The sequence below is a fragment of the Colobus angolensis genome, unplaced genomic scaffold (genome assembly GCF_000951035.1).
Source record: "Colobus angolensis palliatus isolate OR3802 unplaced genomic scaffold, Cang.pa_1.0 Scaffold28, whole genome shotgun sequence".
NCBI lineage: Eukaryota > Metazoa > Chordata > Mammalia > Primates > Cercopithecidae > Colobus > Colobus angolensis.
The window spans coordinates 5,262,655-5,283,731 of NW_012116043.1; the positions used below are offsets into that span (position 1 = coordinate 5,262,655).

Consider the following 21,077-nt stretch of genomic DNA (forward strand, 5'->3'; position numbering starts at 1 on the left):
TACCCAAGATAAGTGACGGCAAATGTTTACACAGAAACTTGTGCTCAAAGGCCCACAGCAGCGCTATTCACAACAGGCAGAAAGTGGCAACAACCCCAATGTCCACCAAGTGATGAAGATAAACACAACGTGGTCTGTCCACACAGCGGAGTACGATTCAGCCACAAAAGGAATAAGGTGCCGACACAGGCTACGATGTGGTGACCCTTGACAACATGAGGCTAAGTGGAAGAAGCCGGACACAAAAGGATGCATCGTGTATGATCCCCTTTATGTGAAATCTCTAGAACAGGCAGATCACGGAGACAGATCAATGGCTGCCAGGTGGCAGTGAACTCAGCGGTGCTGCTGCATCTGGGGAGGCCATACCTTCTCTGCCAGCCGGCCCTGCAACTCGCCCTGCTCCCGGGAGCTACGCTGCTGCTCCCGGTTCAGCGCTGCCTCTGTCTCGCGCACCAGGGTCTGCGCTGCCAGCAGGTCTGCCTCCCGCTGCCGCACAGCTCCACTCAGCGCGTCCTTCTCCACACTCAGCGTGTCCAGCCGTGAGCTCAGCTCCAACTCGCTCTATGGACAAGCATGGACACCTGGCGTGTGAACAGAGCTCCCAGACCCCACCCACCCTGCCCCCACGCTTACAAATTGGGCCCTGGGGGTTAGTGATCACTCCTATCAGACTCAGGGCTCCCTGAGGACCAGCGGTAGTTCCTGTATCCCATGTAGGCCCTGGGTCTGGGTGAGGGCTGCATCCCAGGACCACCAAGTGGCACCCAGGTATGGCCTATTCACGGGAAAGAGGACCCGACTTCCACCCAGGACTGGCCCCAGAACCGCAATCCCAGTCATCGAAGCCAGATGCACCTGCTGTGTGTGGCTCAAGGCCTCCTGCACATGGGCCAGCTCTCCGGCCTTGGCCTCCAGCTCCCTCTTGAGCTTCTCCAGCTGGTCGCTCTGCTCCTCCAGCTGGGACAGGACAGCGTGTCACTGGGGCAGTGGGCTGGGGATGCTGGGGCAGGGCCCTGTGCCACAGGGGACATACCTTCAACTCTGACTCCCGTTTCACCTGCTCCACCTGGAAGGCCAGCTGCTCCTTCACCCGCGCCACCTCCTCCTGGCTTTGCTGTGTCACCGTCAGCTGCTTGGCTGTGTCTGCATTCTGCATGGGTAAGGGAAGGGCTCACGCTCTGCTGCCATCCCCGAGAGGCCCTGCCACCAGCTGGGATGGAGGAGGGGCTGGACCTACCTTCCTGAGCAGCTCCGCGTGCACATGGACGAGCTCACTGTGCTTTTCCTTCAGCTTGTTGTAGCGTGCCTCCGTGGCACTGGCCTTCCCTGGGGGTGAGAGGAGAGGCAGTGACGCCCCATGTGGGGTGGCAGGGGCTGGGGACACGCCCTTGGACCCCTGTGGGTAAGGCCCCACGCACTCTCAGCCTCCTCACGCAGGCCCTGGCTCCGCTCGCCCTCCAGCTGGGCAGCCCTCAGCTGGGCCAGCTCATGGCGGAGCTGCTCATTGTCCACCAGGGCCTTCTGCTTCTGCTTCCGCTGCTCCTCCAGCTCACCCTCCAGCGCGTTCACCTGGCTCTTCAGCTGCGAGATGTACCGCTGGGCCTGCGGGAGGATGGGTGATGTGGGGCCCCTGCCTGTGCTTTTGAGGGGCCCGGCCCCTGCCCATCCCCACCCCCGGCACCTCCAGCTTGATCTTCTCCAGCTCAGAGCGGAGCATTTCCACCTCTCTCTTCAAGCTCTCAATCTGGAGGTCCCTGGGGACAGAGGTCCTGGGGTTCAAGTCAAGTCAACCAGAACACTCAACAGACCCAGGCACAGGAACCTATCTTCTCCTCAGTGGCCACTCAGGATTTGGGCACCTCACAGGTTCATGTTCCCCACCCGTGGCCTTTCCAGACAGAAATGTCCAGAGCACAGCTCAGCTGAGGCTGTTTCCAACCACCCCCAGCCCAGTCGGCTCCTCCAGCCCTCACCTGTCGTCCTTCACGGAGCCATTGGGGGGTCCGAATGTCTGATCGAAGAGGTCAGCCACCACCTGCCACAGGAAAGCACGGTGACCCCTGCCCCACTCACCTGTGCCTCCAGGCCGGGCAGTGGGCAAAGGGAGGGCTGGCCACCCAACACTCCCCTTGGCCTCATGCTACAACTGGGGGACATGGGCTGGGTAGGGGCTCACCATTGGCTCCCCCGCGGGGGGCCCCGTGCTGATCTCAATGAGATTCTCCGGCTCCTCGTCCTCCGGGGCCTCCTCGGGGATCACCACCACCGGCTTGATGTGCTCAGCCAGGGCTGAGGCCCGCAGGAAGTTAGGTGGTCCCTGCAGGGGCGGCAGGTGGGACCTGCTCAGCTGTCCCCCAAGGGAGCCCTCCTTCCACCATCTCCATAGCCTGTGTGGGGCCCCAGCCAGGTGCCTGGGGTCCTCAAAGGGCCTCGGGGCCGTCTTCAGGGAGGTACCTCGGGCAGCCGGGGGATCTGGATGAGCCGTTTGAAGTACAGCATGTCAGAGGCTCTGCGGAAGAAGTTTCTGAGGCTGCAGAGATGGTGGGAAATTCAGGAAGGGGCCACAGAGCCTCTCCCCCGCCAGCCTCGATCCTGTCCCTGTCCCAGGCGGTACCTGTGAAACTGCTCATGGAACCGGTCCCTGTGGCCTTGCAGGGTGTCTGCAGGGAGACCTGGAGGGTGGCACAAGTGTAACCGGACTTCTCTGCACACTGCTCAGGGGCTCACCTGCCCTGCCTTGTTCTTCCGTATGCTACAAACTCATAGATTAGAGATCACCCGAGACCGGGCCAGGCTCGCTCTCCCATCGGGAGGGGGAGACCTGTGGGAGATGCTGTGGGAGGGCTCAGTTCAGACTGAGCTACAGAAGGAAACAGCGAATGGAAAGGATGGCACTGCGGCCACATCTCACCTAACCCACACCAGGCTTCGGGAGGCATTAGAAAGCCGCTTTCACCAAACACATTTGTCCCGGGCTGACACTAACGCAGTGATTCCCAAAGTGTGGTCGAGGGACGAGATTCTTTCAAGGGGTTGGTGAGATCAAAACTCTCTAAACACCCCAGACACCTTTTGTCTTTTTGCGCTCGCAACCCCGGGTGCCTGGCGGGAGATTCCCGAGAGCAGCTGGGGCCTCCGTCTTGGCCAAGCCAGGCATTCAGCCGTAAAAATGAAAACTACGCCACTCACTAAATTTTTTGCTTGGTAAAATGGTGTTTTTTTTCATAAAATGTATGTTATTTCTATTAATGGGTAGTGGGTTTATTACTGCCATTTTTAAATGAATAAACCTCTAATTTTTTGATTTTCCTTTTTCACAGTGAATGTCTAAGCCACATAAACACAGCTTCCGGGGCAGCGGCCGCCCCGGGCCACTCACAAGAGTGTAGCTTGAACAGGAGCTTGACTGTGTAGTGGTAGAGGTGGCTGCAGTCCTGGATAACCTGGATGAGCGGGGCCAGGCGGCACTGGCCTGAGGACATCTGGGATACGGCAATGGCTGTGTTGAGCTGTCGGAAAACTGTGCAAAAGATAGGCAGGAGGAAGAGTGTGAGCTCTCGTGAGCCGGGCAACTTGCCCAAGGTGGTCTGGCTGCAAAGCACGGCCCTAAGCCAGCTCCCACACACCAGTGTGCCCCCCGCCTCCAAGATGGGCGCCTCCTGTGCTGGTGGCTGCCCCAGGTCAAGACCAGATGCTCCCATGAAGGAAGTCAAGGGCAACAGCAAGGTCAGGGCAAAGCAGCTCCAGCTCAGCTCAGCAAGGGCTTCCAGAGACCTCCACCTGGGAGCCCAGGACGAGGTGCCCAGCTGACAAGGGTGGCGGACAGCTCCGTGCCCACGGGCCTCAACCCGCACTGGATGTTAGAGCAGGAAGGAGGCTCACGATGCAGCACCCCAAATGCCTAACTTTACAGATGTGGGAACAGGCAGGGCTACTTCCAAGTCACACGGCAGTAGGGTCACAACTTGGCTCTGCACACCCCAAGTGACACTGAGACCTCACTTGCCCCCGAGGCCCATCTCCCCTGCCCCTGACAATCGGACCTTGTATCAGAACTACCAAGTGGGAGGGACAAAGGACAAACACGAGGCTGCCTCCTTCTTGGCTGGCAGCTTCTCTGGAGCAGAGAGAATGACAAAGAGCAGGCAGCTGGCCAGCACGGGAGAGTGGCCAGGCAGTCCCTGCTGCACAGACCTGTGCCCCGGCCCCTCAGGTCCTGCTCTCGCCTTGCCTGTGATGGGACCACTTGCAAATCTCTGCAGTGACAGGAGACAGCCTGGGCGGGGAGTGCTGCCCCTTTGCCTTTAAAAAATTAATTTCTAATTACATGTCATGCTAAGTGTTTTCCTTGCAAAAAACTGCAGCACGCATAAAGTACTGCTTGGATCTTAAACACACATATCCACGCTGTTCGGCAGTCTGCTTGATTTCACACAGCAGAATGTTTTCTAGATCTTCCCGGCCATCCCAGATTCGACATGTCTCTCTTCCTGCCACGCTCCGTTCTCTGCTCTGCACAGACAGCGAGACGCAGCCTCCGCTGAGGCATGTTTAGGACGTTTCTGTTTCTTTGCTGTTACAGGCCCTGAGACAGGGAAGCCCCTGCACCTGTCACCTCTGCAGATCTGGGAATTTCTCCAGCAGATGCTGGTACACCCCTCCTTTGTGCTTCATCAAGACACCAGCGTCACCAGGTAGGGAGCATGCCTGTGAGTATTCTCCACTTCCCTCGTGGGGCCACTGCCTGCCCACACTGGCCTTCTCCTATGCCAGGGGTACCTGGCTCCCACCTGGTAGCCTCTGTGCTGAGAGGCTCAGGCTCAGCACATCTCTGCCAGGACACAGAGCCTGGGAGCCCTGTCCTGCTGTACAGCTGGGGCCGCACCTTTGGACATCTGCCCTCTGCTCTCCATGTCAGATCCTGAGCGGGCTCTTCCCAGGCACAAGGGTCCAACTCTGAGCCCACCTCTCACCCACTGGAACTGAATGCCCATCAGGCTCGCCCAGCTGCAAAGGCCAGACCTGGGATCTCAGGGAGGCTGCCCAAACTGCCTCTGACTCCCAATTTTCCCTTAAGGAGGCATTTGCTTCTTGCCCTCTGATGGAGAACACTGAGTCACCCATGAGCTGTTCTGAAGCTGCCACCCAGAACAAGCGCTTCTCCAGCCTGGAAGCTGAGCCCGCTGAGGTTTCCTGTCTAACAGCTGCCGGGTTCCCCGCTAGGAAGTCGGACGTGACTCAGAGGCTTTCTAGAGCAGAAAATGGGCAGAACGACGCAAACCACCTCTCTTCCAATTGGGTTCTGCAGATGGCCCCAGACTGGGGCAGGAACCTGGCAAGGTGGCTCCTGTGCACACCTCCTCATCCTCCCCGTCTTGGGGCTGATGGAGTGACACTCACTGGATGGAAGGGACGGCTGAACCTGTATCCTGGATGTACCCACTGGGGCCTGCCATGCTTTGGAGGTACCAGAAGGCCCCATTACCTATCCCTGGAGGTGCAGGGACCCCGGGAGGGGCAGGGACACTTCTTCTGGTTTTTTTTTTTTTTGAAACAGAGTCTCACTCTGTTGCCCCGGCTGGAGTGTAGCGGCACGATCTCCACCGCCTGAGTTCAAGTGAATTCTCCTGCCTCAGCCTCCCAAGTAGCTGGGAATACAGGCATGCACCACCACACCTGGCTAATTTTTATATATTTTTTAGTAGAGACAGGGTTTCACCCTGTTGGCCAGGCTGGTCTTGAACCCCTGACCTCAAGCAATCTGCCTGTCTCGGCCTCCCAAAATGCTGGGATTACAGATGTGAGCCACTGCAGCCGGTCAGGGGCATTTCATAGTGATCACTAATGTCTTCTTTCTTGTTTCTCCTTGTCCCATCTCTGGGGACTTAGCAATACACTCAGACCCCCGCATCCCCTCTTTACAACTCACCTGATTCAGAAAGCTTCAGCTCACAATCCATGTAATCAAACATCTCCACAGTGAGCTGGAAGCTACGCAAGAGAAGTGGAGAGAGATGAAAAGGGTGGGCGGGCCGCCAACTCGTCCTGAGACTCCCGCCCGGGTGGGGATGGGAGTACCGCCGACACCATGGCTCTGGTGAGTCAGTGTGCCTCTGCCAGGACGACGGTCCTCAAGTACACCCCACCCTTCTAACTTCACCCTCTGTCCCTGGGAGCGTGAGCGTCAACCAACAAGGCTATTCAACCCCACTGCCCCACGCGGACACCTGGGCGTGAGACACCGTAGGAAGGAGTGGGGAAGCCGAGGGGAAGTGGCCATATAGCCATGCAGAGTGACTCACATGTTGTTGACATCGGTCCCAGCTGCCTTCTCCAATACCTCGTCTGTCACTTCCAGGCCTGCGGGAAACTGGGGATGCTGTGGAGAGAACCCCCACCCAGTTGCTACTGAACCAGGGGCCCCATGCTGGGCCCTGGGACCTGCTCTTGGCAGACCCAGGCTGTGGTCCATATAGGTGGCAGAGGGCAGTGGAGGGGTTGGGAGGAGGGGAGCACCCGGCCAGGACAGCGGAGACTGAGGAAGCCCGTGCACACGTCCACGGACACGCCTGGGGAAGCCCGTGCACACGTCCACGGAAACGCCTGAGGTGTTCTAGGAGCTTCGTGACGCCCTGGCTTCCCTGTCTCCCCTTTAGTCACAGTCGGGACAAGAAGGTGAATGGAAAGACTCATGCAGAGGACAGATCCCATCTTCGATGTCCCAACATGTGCCATAACGTCACAGTGGAAAAGCCCACGAGTCCCTCAGCCCCACAACTCCCCGGGGAAACCACCTTGAGGTGGAAGGAGATCTTGGTCAGCAGCAGCTTGGTGTAGACATTCACCAGCTGTCCGTACCGGTCATGCAAATGTCCCTGTGGGAAGACAGACAGGGTGAGGGGCCGCAGCACATGAACACGTCCAAGAGTCCTAAAGGACCTGGGCATGAGAGTGACCCGCCACCGGGCACTTCTTCATTCAATAAACGTCTTCTCCTGGCCTCAACCAACCTCCCTCTCTGTCTCTAGCCTTTTCCCTTAATCTTTCTCCTTGTCATTCCTGCCAAAGGAACCCTTGTGAGAAGAGAGCCCTTTGTCCAGGGCAGCAGGCCAATTCGGAGCGGGGACGCTTTATTAAAGTGCTGGTGCTGGCAGGGAGGCACATCCCGACGGGTGCCTGGACACATCCTCCCTGCTCCCTCCTCCAGCCCGTGGCCCCTGCGGCCAGGCCAGCTGGGTCTGCATCTGCAGATGGCACCATGGGCAATGGTTTCCTCGCCTCAAGGGACGTGAGTCAGTGCAGTGGTTCTGGGTTGGATAACGCCCCGGTCAGGCCTCCCTGTGGGTCCCCATTCCAGGGCCTGCCCTGCTCCTATGTCCCTGCCCAGGCAGACGAGCACCCCACAGTGCTCCAGAGAGAATCAGGCCAAGGCCCTCTGCCCACCAGGGACATCTCTAAATCCTGAGGTCTTACAGCGCATCCAGGTTGCAGGCTCCCAGGGCTCTCAGGCCTTGCTGTGTCGAAGGGTCATCCAGCAAGTGTGCTCAAAATGCAGACCCCCAGTCCTGATTCTTTAGCAGCAGGTCTAGGGGAGCCCAGAAACCTGCGCCCTGCCACGGGCTTTCTAACCACCACTGAAGTGCCCGGGCAGTGGTGTTGCCACATTTCCCAACTCGTGAGGACTAAAGGGCCCGGGTGACTTCGGAGCTGGAGGGCTGACTGGGGGGCCCGCTTACGTGTGTGGAGCGCCCTGGGGCAGGCCTTCAAAGGCAGGCAGCATCTCCCCGTGCTGCCCCTCCCATTATCGCCCCTGGGAAAACCCAGCCACCCGCAGGGAACTGCCCATAGGGAGCCACCCTTCGCTCAGCCCCACGCGCTCAGGAAAGCCCTGAAAGCCAGGCAGGACCTAGACTGGCTGGACCTACCCACAGGTCTCCGATCTCCTGGATGTTGCTGCGGTACCGCTGGCAGTCATGCAGCACCTGCAGCACGGGGGACACGGGAGGGGAGTGTCCAGCACCCTGTGGTAGGGCCCTGAGACACGCACTCCCCACCCGAGGCGGGAGGAACAGCCCAGGGCTACGGGGACAGGAGTAGGGCTGGAGCCCGCATGTCAGCGGGATAGTGTCCCACCTCCAGGGAGCAGAGGGAGCAGCTGCTACTCACATTGGGGTGCCCGTCGCGAAGGACCTTGTGGAGGACATGGCAGAACTTCCAGCTGAGAATGGAGCTGCTGGGTAGCGGCAGCCCGATGGCATAGGACCAGAAGGTGAAAGCCCCCTTCTCGTGGTGTGTGCCCAGGATGATGCCTGCAATGTCAAGGCCAAGTGTGGAAGCAGAGACTGCAGCGCGGGGGCTCGGCAAACTCGGCTGAAGAGAGGCCAGAGCCGCTGGAAGAGGGCTGGCCCCCAATCACATGCCCATCAACCCCGGGTCACCAGAGCTCCAGTGTCCAGTCAAGGGGACAGGAGGTAGGGCAAGACAAGGAAACCTTCATTGGGCCCAATGGGGGGCGTTCCTGCGATGAGACCGAGATGGGAAGGAGCCAAGCTGCACAGGATCCTCCTCCCCAGGCTCAGTGAGGGACCTTGTGGCCCCCGGCACAGCTCACTGCAGCACTACGCTGCTCCCACATCCACACCCGACTCCTGAGCCCAGGAGCCGGCCAAGGATACGCCGGGCGTGCTTCTCCTTCACGGGGGCCTCCTGGGTGTTGATGGCTTTGCTGATGCTGATGGCCTGTGAGGGACAAAGGAGTGTTTAGAGCCCAGGCACCCACCCCAGGAGACACCACCCCAGGGGAGAAGCACAATACCGAACAGGATTCTGCCTGGGTTCGAGGCCAGTGCAGCGATGGGGGAGATAGGAATCCCCTCAACCTAAGCCTCCGAAGGACTTCCCCGTGCCTGATTGGTGCAGCTGGAACTACAGTGAACACCAAGAGCTCCAGGAGTCAGGGGACAATGACCAAAGCTGGGCTGTGGCTCCGGGAGGCCATCCTGCCCAAAACCTGCACGACCTGACTCTCCTGGCAGATGCCCTGAGCCCCAGGTCATGGCCCAATGTGGTATCCTCCAGCCCCATCTCCCCTTGGGGAAAAGCAGCTGAGACTGGAGCTCCCGGCTGGGGCCCACTTGGCCTTTGCGGCACCCCATGAAGGGTGCACATCACATTGTCCCCACGCTCTCAGGAGGCATTCTCAGGAAACTTAGGACAAGCCCAGGGCCTGTGGCCACTGCCCCACAGGCTGCCTCTCTCCTGGGTGGGGCCTCGCCCTGACAAACTTTGTCAAGCTCCTGCTGCCACCTGCAGCCCAGCCAGGGGCAGAGGAAGGCAAGAGTAGGGTCTGCAGCCGTCACCCGGAGCTGTGCAAGTGGCACCCTCACACTTGACCAAAGCCAGAATCTCAACATCCCTCCCGCTCCACCTACGGCAGCGTTTCATCCACTCCGCCATCCCCGGCTACTGCCTTCTTTTCCGAGAAGGCTTCCTGGACGTGACTGCTCTCGAGGAAGGCTCACGGCGGTACCGTCACTACCACCCGGCCCTGGCTCTGTGGGGTATGGGGTATTTCTCATGCGGGAACAGGTCTGCTAAGCCTCTGTCCCTGCCCCCCCACCACCATTTGTGGACTGAGACGAGCTGCCCAGGCCATGGGCAGGGGGGACAGGCAGACACCGAGATGGGACACGCAGCTCCAGGCCAGTCATTCTCCCCAGCCCCCAGCCTCAGCCAGGGCAGCTGGGCCTAAGCCACAGGCTGGCCTGAGCCAGGCAGGCCTTGCAGGGCAGGGAGCCAGCTTGCAGGACCATGCAGCACTCCCGCGCCTTCTCCCGGATGCTGCCGAACTCTCCCACCCAGCACTGAAGCAGTGGACATCCAGTTAGGGTCTACCGTGGAATTTCCTCTGTGAGAAAAGCCAGCCCAGGAAACTGAGGGGCCCTTCCTGGTGGGACCTCAGATGGGTGCCGGCAGACTGTGGGGCTGGGCCAGGCAGCCTCTGGGCCACCCCCGGCCCCTAGCGCAATGCTGGCCCCTTTCACACACAGGGCCCATTGTACTGGACCCCTCCCAGGCAGGTGTTCTGGGGCTGCCCTGAAATCTGTTCCCCGTAGTCGGGGAGGAGCTACGGTCCCATCTCAAAGAACCAGGACCTGAGGAAACACACAAAGGCTCTGGTGGGCCTGACCCTGAGGGCTGCCCAGCCACTGGCCCCCAGGCCTCAACTCCTTCCTTGAACAAACTCGTATCCACCAACTGTGAGAAGCCATGGCCGTGAGGGCACGCCCCCACCGAAGGGGAACACTGCCCATGACAGCAGCCGTGACGATGATAAGGATCCTGAGTGCCCAGCCCCAGCCAGGCGTGGGCAACTCGCCTCCCAGCAACAGCCCAGGGAAGTGGTGACGATCCCATTTTCCTGGTGAGGAAACTGAGGCACATAAGGCTTATATACTTTTGTCTGTGCAGCTAATAAGGAAAAAGGCAGGGTTCAAAGCCAGGTCTGTATGACTCCACGACCTGTGTCCTTAGTGACTCTGAACAGTCCCCAGGCAGCTCCTTCCGTGGGGACGGCCTCCCGGGACAGGAGGCAGGGGCTATGACTTTCCCCAGCTCATCCCCAAGCAGCCAGGCAAGCAGCTGTCCTGTTACAAGCCAGGCGTGTCCGTCTCCGGACTGTGTAACCCCATCCCCAGCTGCCGACACCTGAGCTGCCACCTGGTTCGGAAGATTCCTGGCAAGAAGGGCGGAGCCGAAGTGACTGGTGCAGACCTGGCTGGAGAGGCTGTGGACACAGAGATGCGGGGGTTTCTCCTGACACTGAGGAAGCCCCAGGACGGGGCTGAGCTAGGGACCCCAGAAGCAGATAACACATTCTGGGGGAATGGGCCGCCCTCTCTTTGCGAGTAAAGTCATGGTGAGGCCAAGGTGCAGCCACCCCTGTGCCCCCAGGCCCTAGGCTCCAGATGCCCACGCAGCAGAGCTCCAGCTCCCCGCACCCGGCACCATCACACCCGCCTGCAGCCGCCCTGTTGAAATCTGCACCTCCTGGATGGATGGTCTCTGAGGACCGGGCGCCCTTGGACAGTGGACTGTTCCCTTATTTATCACCTTTTCCCCTCACCCAGCAGTCAGCAACATGAGGGGAAGCAGATCGGCCTATAGGTGCTGCTGAACCCCCAGCTCCTCAACGGTGCCTGGCACACGAATGACTTTCATGGCAGGAGGGAGGCCCCAGGAATGCAGTGTGACGGGGCATGTCTTGGGCACATGGCATGGCCTGTTGTGCGCCTGGGCCTCAGTGCTGCCTGCTCCCCACGCTGGCGGCAGGGGACAGGATCCATGGCAGCAGGGCCCTCCCGGGCAGGGTGCCGGCTGGCTCTGGGAACACAGCCCCGTTGTGTCTAGGATGGGCAGATGTGTGCACCAGGCTCGGAGCGCCACACAAGGAGGCACAGTGCTTGCACAGTGGGAGTCTGTGGCTGCTCCGTGGGCCTCGCCTCTGACCAGGCAGTAGCAGCTAAGCCCTGTCCCAGGAGAAGCCTGGGCAGGTCCCAGTGATGTCCCACCTACTCCCCTGTCTGCTGCTGACCCTCCCTTGCAGAAGTGGCTCCAGGAGTCTGAGGGGCTGCAGCAGCGCAGGCACTCAGAGGCTCACTCTGTGGTGAAATCCACACAGGGTGTCCTTGACACAGCTCTGCTCTGAGGCTTACAGTCCCGAGGCAGGTCCAACTGCCAGCAATACCTGGTTCTGGGTGCTGAGGTTCTCAACATGCTATCCTCATAGCTGCTGAGTGGGGTGAATGTAGTTCTCCCCATTTTGAAGGTGGGGAAACTGCAGCGTGTCGTGGGAGGTAGAGGGCTGCCCAGGCTCATCCCTGGGTTCTCTCCAGCCTGCATTTGTGCCCCGTGTGGCCCCTCAGGCCAGAACAACCCCGGCAGCTCTGACACAAGCCAGAGGCTGCCACAGAGACACCCCTTCGGGGCAGCGCAGCCTTTGAGGAGTGGAAGGGATTGATTGTGAACCTCAGCTCAGGGTGGAAAAACCCAGTGCTAGAGAAAGGAAGATCATAAGGATACATGTGACCGCCCGGGGTCTGTCCGCTACTCAGCACCCAAAGCTCCCATCCAGCTCCCAAGAAGAAGGGGCCTCACACAGAGCCTGGCAGGGCAGTTTCCAAACAGCTGTGAGTGGCCGTGGGGCCAGGGCTCTGCAGGGGATGCAGTGATAATGTGCAGCACGAGAGCATGAGGAGGGGGATGGCGTTCTTCCCACTGCTGGGCACAACAGGGAGGGGCGTCTGGCTGGGTCAGGGGAGGTCTCTGGAGGAAGCAGGACAGAAGTGATAATGGAGGGGGACCAGGCGCAGTGGCGCACGTCTATAATCCCAGCACTTTGGGAGGCTGAGGTGGGAGAATCACTTGAGCCCAGGAGTTCACGGCCAGCCTAGCAAGACCCCATCTCTACCAAAAATAATTTAAAACTTAGCCGGGTATAGTGGCGCACAGCTGTAGTCCTCTGCTACTCAGAAGGCTGAGAACTGCTTGGGTCCAGGAGTGCCTGGCTGCAGTGAGCTGTGATAGCACCACTGCACTCCAGCCTGGGTGACAGAGTGAGACCCTGTCTCTAAAAGTAAAAATAATAGGCCAGGTGTAGTGGCTCATGCCTGTAATCCCAGCACTTTGGGAGACGGAGGCAGAGGGATCACTTGAGGCCAGGAGTTTGAGACCAGCCTGGCCAACATGGCGAAACCCCCGTCTCTACTAAAAATACAAAAATTAGTCGGGCGTGGTGGTGCGTGCCTGTAATCCCAGCTACTCAGGAAGCTGAGGCAGAGAATCACTTGAACCTGGGAGGCTGCAGTGAGCCAAGATCAGGCCACTGCACTCCAGCCTGGGCAACAGAGCTAAACTCCATCTCAAACAAGACAAAACAAAACAATAATAACAGAGAGTTCCACAGCAGCCACGAGACACCCTGCGGAAGGGAGCTGCAGGGTCCGCAGCGACAGCAGAGGGGGCGGAGTGAGGTCAGCTCCTGCCCGGCTCCCCAGACCCTGCAGCTTTTCAGGTCTCGAAAAATCCTTGGAGTCCACACCCATGCCCCAGGGGCCACCTGCTCACAACTCTCCAAGTATGCTCTTATCCTGCGCAGTGCCGGCAGCAGGAAGGGCCTGACCTTTAAGGGCAGAGAGAGGGAACAAAGCTCAGGGGTACCCAGGGGCCCAGGGGGCAGGTGAGGCTCTGCAGATACACTCAGGATTGCTGGCATTGCCAAGCGTGTGAGAACATACTCTATGCCATAGGGACAGCAGACAGGCCTCAATAACCTATTAATAAAATCAATTTTATCGAGCTCAGCCTTGTACTGGGCCCTGAGCAGACAGCATTGTTCCAATGTTACTTCATTAATGCTCATAAGGAACCTCGGAGCAGGCAGGTGAGGGAGGACATTGAGGCTGCAGGTTAACCACCTGTCCAAGGTCATAAATAACAAAAAAATGTGGGCCAGGCTCAGTGGCTCATACCTGTAATCCCAGGACTCTGGGAGGCCAAGACGGGCAGACCACAAGATCAAGAGATCAAGACCATCCTGGCCAACATGGTGAAACCCTGTCTCTGCTAAAACTACAAAAATTAGCTGGGTATGGTGGTGCACGCCTGTAGTCCTAGCTACTTGGGAGGCTAAGGCAGGAGAATTGCTGAACCTGGGAGGCGGAGGTTGCAGTAAGCCAAGATCTCCAGCCTGGTGACAGAGCGAGATGCTGTCTCAAAAAAAATAATAAAGTGGCTGAGCACGTGCTCCATACTTGGTGCTGTTCTGAGCACCTTACATGTTGACTCAGTCCTCGTGCAACCCTCCAGTGTTAAAGCTGCAGCAGGCGGGCCGAGCAGCTGCCCAAAGGCCCCCAGCTACTAAGAGCTGGGCAGGACCCATGGCAGGCTGCCTGTTGGAGATGAACCCCCTCAGGTCCCTCCCAGGCGGCCCTGGACTGCACGGCCTTCACAGTTCTGGGTGCGGGGCTAGGGCTGGGTGCAGGAGAAGTGTGTCAAGGTAGACATCCTTATTGTCCCACCACAGGAACCCTGTTCCCCAAGGGCCTGCTAACATGCCTCCAAATTGGGAGTGGGCTCTGGATCAGGATTTGTTCAAATCCCGAGTAACAAAGGCCTTGGTGCTGGTAGAGCCAAGGGGTCTCCCCACTGCCCCCATCCCTTGGGGCGAGGGCATCTGCCTCTGGGCTGTGGCCTTTGGATCAGTCCAGTGGCCAGGGGGAGCCCAAGCCCTCAGGATACACCTGCCCTGCTTCCAGAACAATCAGGCCAGACGGGGCACTGACTCGTGAACAGCCCAGAGCTGCACTGGTCCCTGGACTGAGACTCACGGGGCACACCCTGGCCAGCAGCTCAGTGAGTGCTGTTTCAGAAGAGGGGAAATTGGGGTGAGGCAGGTGACACTCCCGAGAGGCTCCTGGCCCAGGCTTGACGTGGGCTCCAGATGGAAACAGACCGCAGGAACGGGCACTGGCAGCAAAGCCAGGAGCCCGAGCGGGGAGGCTCCAGGCAGCGGCCGCCCCACACGCCAACCCCGCAGCACCCTGTGGCCCAGGAGGCTCCGGAGTCGTCTGTCCACCAATTATACTCTGTCCCCACCTCCAAGCCCGAACACAGGCACATCTTCCTTCCTGCTGTATCTCTAGGCCCAAACCAACATCTGGCTGTCAGCAAATCCCCACTGGGCAAATGGAAGGGTGAACACTCGAAGGAACAAGAGCTCTTTCAAAGACAAGTCCTGGACGGCTTCAGGGCACTGGGTCTCTCCTTCTCCAGCTAATAATGTATCCACTAGAGCTGCGTAGTAAAAGTAACTGTAAAACAATTTCTATTTTTAAAATCAATCCTGAAATGAATCAGACCTAAGCATCCTTGTGCTGTTATCATGGCGCCTAACAGTAGCACTCGGCAGGAACAAGAACGTTCTTCAAAGAGCTGGGGCACACGGACGCTGGCAGAGTGGTGGGTTATTTTGCTTCAGCATTTCCAAAGAGCTGAAGGACAGAGAGATCTCATTCAAATGCATTTGCCCCCTCAAAGGCCATTGACGAGAGCAAACACAGGGTTTCTGTCACTGAGGAGGCCGGGATACGGCCACATGCAAAGCAGCGAGGTGGACAGCTGGGTCAGCTCCGGCAGAGAGGAAGTCAGGGGCAACTGCTCTGCTCCATTTAACCTGTATCTCCCCTCACTTGCACTCAGGCCTGCTTGGTCCTAGCCGCTCTGTCAGTTCAGCGTTTAGGAAAGCTTCAAAGGGGAGCATGAGAGCCCAGGTTCCCCAGGACGCTGGTTACAATGTTGCCGCCTGACCCACTGCCAACTCTGCCCCAGGCTTTGTGGGTGACACCCAGTAGTAGGAGGACTGTTCCTGCATCACCCCTCCGCCAGACTGGCTCTGGAAGTGACAGGCAGCCAGCCTGTGCAGTTTTGTTCCCTGGGCCCTGGTGACATAACTCCACAAACCCATCTGTCCCAAAAGCCAGGGGGCTGAGTCACCTCCAGGCAGATGAACCTACTGCAGTTTGAGGATCATGTTTATTTTAGCCAGAGAAAAAACAATCTCGCCCCAACTAAACTTTTCTCCAGGGCTCAGTCATTCCCTAGAATGGATGGCCATGAGCCTTTCAGACCTCACCAAGAGGGCAGCATCAAAGAAGGGAGACCACCGACCCCTGGGCATCCACTCATCCAGCCACTTATGACGCGACCCTGCCTGAGGACCCCAGGGCAGGTGGCCAGTGCAGGTCTGAGCAGTTGCTCAGGGAGCTCGGCAAGGAGGTGACACACTCCCACTTCTCAGGCAAGCTTGGTCTATACATGCGCCCAGCCCATGTCTGTCTGCTTCCTCCCACTCTGCTGGGCCAGCCGCAGCGTGTCCGGGCAGATGTGGGAGCAGCGCAAATAATGTCATGAGGACTGGGCAGCACAGTGAGGTTTGGGCAGGAGGACGGCAGCGGGTGGCTGCACAGAGGAGGTGATATTCAAGTCAGCATCGCAGATTACCAAGTTGGGTGGGGAGCGGGGCAGGTAAGGGCATCACCAACAGAGCAGCCAAGGCGTCTCAGGTTAGCCGACTGGGCATCCCTGTCCCTTGGCCAAGCAGGCCTGGACTCCACTCTGAGGCTTTCCACTTTAAGCTGCTGGGATCCAGTGGCCAGCTGGGTGTCATTCACGAATGACCGGTGCAGCGCTGGCTGGAAGGCTGGCGTCTGGGTCAGGTCAGAGAAGGGGCCTCGGCTGCCCCGTCCCTATTCAGAAGGGCCAGCATTTCTGCCAGGCAAGGCTCCTGCTGGCCTTGTCCGCACCTCCTGAGGCCGTCGTTCCCCCAGAATATTCTTCCAACCCTGGAGAGCCTTCATAATGTGGCACCTCTGGGCTCACTCTTAAAGGGAAGGGCTGTCCCCACTTGCCTGAGTCCCCAACCTCTGTGCACATCTGCTTTTCTGCCAGCTGCCCCAGCACACAAGGCCTCCGCTTACAGCTAATCTAAGGCCGCCGGGCAGAGTCCAACAGGGAGCTTGCTTCTCTCTTTCAGCCCAGCCTACTCTTCCAAACACAACATAACAGCCCACACTTACACGGCATTCACTACACACCAGGCACTGTGAACACTTGTAAATCTTCACAACCACTCTAGGAGGTGTGTAGTATTATTGCCCCCATTTTATAGATGAGGAAACTGAGGCAGAGCGGTGAAGGGACAGAGCCGGGGCTGAACCTGGAGCTTGCTCTTGACTGCCCTGCCATTCCACACATGGCCACAGTTCACACCTCTCCACCTCTTAAGAGGGGACAAAGATGACTTGGACCTTCCTGGGGCATACCCCAAAGCTACAGGAACAGGCCAAATGGTAAGAGAGCAAGTGGCGCTCAGGAATGTGTCATGGGCATCAAAGCACATTAGAGACAGGGAGGGGGAGGTCAGGGATGGGCGGCCCCTTCCCACCCAACTTGGACCAAGAACAGCTTCTGGAATACCTCTGCCAGGGGGGCAATGTGCAGCCCAGGGGTCGGGAAGTCAGTGGCCTGCCAGGCATCATCACAAGGGCATTGCCCTGTGGGCTGATGGGGTGGAACCCAGCAGAGGATGTCACAGGACGAGACAACTGCACATGCCCAAGAAGAACCAGCTCAACGTCCGTGCCATGCTGCGGGCAATCACTCCGACACACCTAGACGCTGCCCTTTCCTAACAGCGCCGGGAGATTCTACCACTTGCATTGTGCGGCACAGTAGCCACTGGCTGGTGGGGGCTGTGAGTACTGGAAAGGTGGTGAGTCCAGACTGAGATCAGCTGTGAGTGTCCACTACACACCTCTTTCAAAGATTTAGTAGGAGAAAAGGAATGTAAATTCTCCCATTCATAATTTTTGTGGCAATTACATGTTGAAAGGGCTATATTTTGGATATAATGGGTTAAATAAAATATGCAATTACAGTTAATTTCACCTGTTTCTGTTGACTTTTCTAGTAGTTACTAGACAATCTAAAAGTACACATGTGGCTTGCCTCTGGTTCCTACTGGGCAGCACTGCTGTGTGCCCGGGCTGAGAAGCCCTCAGTTGTTAATAAATGTTAATCTTGACAGGATTTTGGTTTCACAGGGGATGCTAAGCATGTATGTCACTAACCTGGAAAACTGGACCTATGAACTGTTTCCACATATTGCTCCCCTAGACAGTCCCTGCCCCGCAGGAACCCCTCATACCTCATAATGTAGACATTAACATTATGTCTACAGTTAATGCTCACCTGCCAGACTTGGCTCACTCAGCAGTGGCCAGAGGCCTTGCAATGTAGTAAAGGGTTTCTCTCATCCTAACCTGAGAGGAATCTTCTGGGCTTGATCCCATCCTCTGGGCCTGCAGGGGAAACTGAGGCCCGGTGAAGCAGAAAGGTTCACAGATCAGGAAAAGGCAGGACTCACCATTAGCATTTCCAGTACTCCTGAGTCCTTCTCCGTGATATGCTTCAAAGATGCTTTCTTCTCTAGATTTTAAACTTTTCAGCCCGGGGAGGGAAGGGAGAAAGACGGTCGGGCCAAGTATCTGCTGAGGCCCTGCTATGCCCTAGGTGCTGTTTCATGTTTACACACTGGGTGTATTAGTTCCTTATGGCTGCCATAACAAATCACACAAACTCGCAGTTCTGAAGGTCAGAAGTCTAAAACAGGTCTCACAGGACTAAAAGCAAAGTAACAGAAAGGTTGTGTTTCCTCCTGGAGGCTTTAGGGAAAAATCCACTTCCTCTCCTTTTCCAGGTTGTGGAGGACGCCCATACTCCTTGGCTAGCGGCTCCTTCCCAGAAGTAGACAGTAGTCTTTCTCACACTGCCTCACTCCGACCTCCTCTCCTGCCTCCCTTGTCCACATTTAAAGACCTTTGTGATTGCACTGAGCCCACCTGGTTAACCTAGGCGAATCGCCCCAGCTCAAGGACCATCTCAGCTGATGAGAAACTCTAATTCCAGCTGCAACGCCTTACTAACTCATTAACATAGTCACGGGTTCTAGCTGCCACACGGTCTCTCTCTTACACCTTACAACAGCCCTATACAAGAGATGAAATGATTCGTATTTTTTTTTTCAGACAAGGACACAGATTTACGAGTTAAGCACCTTGCCCAGGGACACAGGCTAGAGCCTAGGTCTACCTACCTACTAGTGCCTTTATGATACCACACCCTCTTTTTAAATGGTACAGGCAGTGTTCAGGTTCCAAATACAGGCATGCTGTATTTTGTAGTATTCTGTTTCAGAAAACAACAGCAACAAGACAATAAAAGTTTGCACCTCCATTTTGAAAAGGGGTTTTTTTTTTTTTCCACCAAAGGGACTAAAGTCATAGGGAAGAAAAGCATACACTGGTTTTCTAGACACTCCCCTGGGATTATATACACACACCATGCAACAATCACAGGCACCAGCTCCCAGCAGGCACATGATCGTCTCCCTTCCCACTCCTGAGTGCTAACCCCAGAGATATTTGCAAACAGGGTGTGTCCTGTCAAAAAACCTCACAGGAAGGCAATTATCTTCCTCCTGACCCAGGAGCCCAGGGGAGGAAAGCGAGGCTGGCAGGCTAGTGAAGATTTAAATTCTATGCCAGGCTAGTGCTCCCGCACAGCACACAGTGCTGTGGTTAATGCAAGACAAGCAGCGTATTACAAAGGAAGCCAGGTCCCCGGAATGCATGTGCTATTTTCTGTCCTGAAAGAGACATGGAAGTAGCAACCTCAGCTCTCCAGGTCCTTCTCCACCACGGGGCCTGGCTGGCGGCTCACTCGATTATTTCTGGGAACGATCTAATTAAATATTAACCACGTACAAAACTTCATTCTTACATTCCTCAATAAGTCACTGTGAAGATGAGCAAACCCAGACAATGAACTCAAACTCCATCTTTCCAGAAAATGGGGCCCTGGAATAGGTGAGTCCTGTGACATTCACCCATTACAAAGTTATTCCTTGTAAGTGGCCCTCTTAGCCTCTGAGAAAAACCCAGAGCAAAACAAAACAAAACAATCCACCTTCAGCAAGGCGCCTGTAATCCCAACACTTTGGGAGGCCGAGGTGAGGCGGGTGGATCGCCTGAGGTCAGGAGCTCGAGACCAGCCTGGCCAACACGGTGAAACACAGTCTCTACTAAAAACACAAAAAAATGTGGTGGCGCATGCTTGTAGTCCCAGCCACTTGGGAGGCTGAGGCAGGAGAATCGCTTGAACCTGGGAGGCGGAGGTTGCAGTGAGCTGAGATCGTGCCACTGCCCTCCAGCCTGGGCAACAGAGAGAGAGAGACTCTGTCTCCAAAAAAAAAAAAAAAAAAAATTCCAGCTTCTTGTGTATCAAACCAACCACTAAAATGTGTGGTTGTATCAGAGATTATCTCTTTGACACTCAGGAAGATTGCTCTTGATTTCTTATCATTTAAGAGTAGGTCAATGAAGTTGGTCCTTCACATCCCATCTTCTCCATGTAGCAATCAGACCTCTTTATACCTCCTCAAGGACACGAGAAAAAACTCAGTGAATAAACAAAGTTTCTGACAACATCCAGATCTGTCTGCCAATTAAGGTTTTCTCCCTGTGATCTACAAGTTCCTGGCACAATTAATTATGTATTGGTGACTTTAAATTAAAAGCCATATCTTTTTTTTTTTTTTTTTAAATGACGGGCTATCCGGTCTGAACCAGATGATGGTGATGATGATCACAAGGATAAATTGATAATTTGTGGCCAGGTGGGTTCCAGCACCTGGCATTTCTAAAGCCTTGATATCCTCAGGATTTATTATCGCTTTCTGGGTCAATCCCAAGCACAAAGGTTAGAAGGTGTCCCTGAGTTCTCTCTCATTTCAAAACGAAAGCTGTTGTAGAGTGCATGTGCTAACTAGATGTGAAGGCAACCGCAGAAGTCATCGCTCTCTGCAAGGACAAGTGGGACGGAACTTGCAAATAGCCGCCACAAACGCAAATATCACCAACCTGCTTTAGACAGAGGTGGGAGGGATCCTCTGGCTTCCTTTATCTCTAAATTTTTCAGCCATTTCAGTCTTGGTTGACTTATTTTGGCAAATAAACAATTTGCCCCCCTCCACCGCCCATCCCCCGAGCCTGACAGCACTTCAAGAGTTTGTAAAATAAAAAGCAACAGGAAACCAGAAACGCAGCAACGTCTCCACCGTGGGTCCCCGGCACAAACACAAGTACAAAACGCACACCCGCGCCCTTATTTAATTTTAAAGCCTTCCCAGGATAGGCATCATCTGGAAGAGATACAGGCGTGGGAGGCGCAGGAAGGGAGCCCCAGGAAGTTTCTGTCTGTCGGGCGCCGGTATTTAATGAGGGGGTGTGCACCTATTTATACGTGGGCAGCGCTCGGGCAAACAAGTCTGGCGACATACGAGAAGCTTTTCACCCAGCAAATAATTGGAGACTGTGCAGCCCTAGGAAACCGCTCACGAGAGAAGGAAGCTGGGAGTTTAAGGAATTTCCTTTAAGGAAACTGCCCGCGGGGACATC

The 21,077-nt window shown here is 56.5% G+C and overlaps 1 protein-coding gene across 1 annotated transcript in view; it reads right to left on the minus strand.

The window, feature by feature from the left end:
* The window catches only part of HIP1R (huntingtin interacting protein 1 related), a 28,046-nt gene that overhangs the window by 5,333 nt on the left and 1,636 nt on the right, over positions 1-21,077 (minus strand). The window contains exons 2-18 of the mRNA XM_011948476.1: positions 8,679-8,742; positions 8,170-8,312; positions 7,929-7,985; positions 6,798-6,878; positions 6,306-6,382; positions 5,933-5,994; positions 3,383-3,523; positions 2,618-2,675; positions 2,458-2,533; positions 2,180-2,320; positions 1,977-2,038; positions 1,685-1,757; positions 1,422-1,605; positions 1,241-1,329; positions 1,037-1,153; positions 859-960; positions 370-564 (exon numbers count right to left, since the gene is read on the minus strand). Coding sequence (XP_011803866.1) covers positions 370-564; positions 859-960; positions 1,037-1,153; positions 1,241-1,329; positions 1,422-1,605; positions 1,685-1,757; positions 1,977-2,038; positions 2,180-2,320; positions 2,458-2,533; positions 2,618-2,675; positions 3,383-3,523; positions 5,933-5,994; positions 6,306-6,382; positions 6,798-6,878; positions 7,929-7,985; positions 8,170-8,312; positions 8,679-8,742 — 1,722 coding nt within the window. The remainder of the gene's footprint in view (positions 1-369; positions 565-858; positions 961-1,036; positions 1,154-1,240; positions 1,330-1,421; positions 1,606-1,684; positions 1,758-1,976; positions 2,039-2,179; positions 2,321-2,457; positions 2,534-2,617; positions 2,676-3,382; positions 3,524-5,932; positions 5,995-6,305; positions 6,383-6,797; positions 6,879-7,928; positions 7,986-8,169; positions 8,313-8,678; positions 8,743-21,077) is intronic.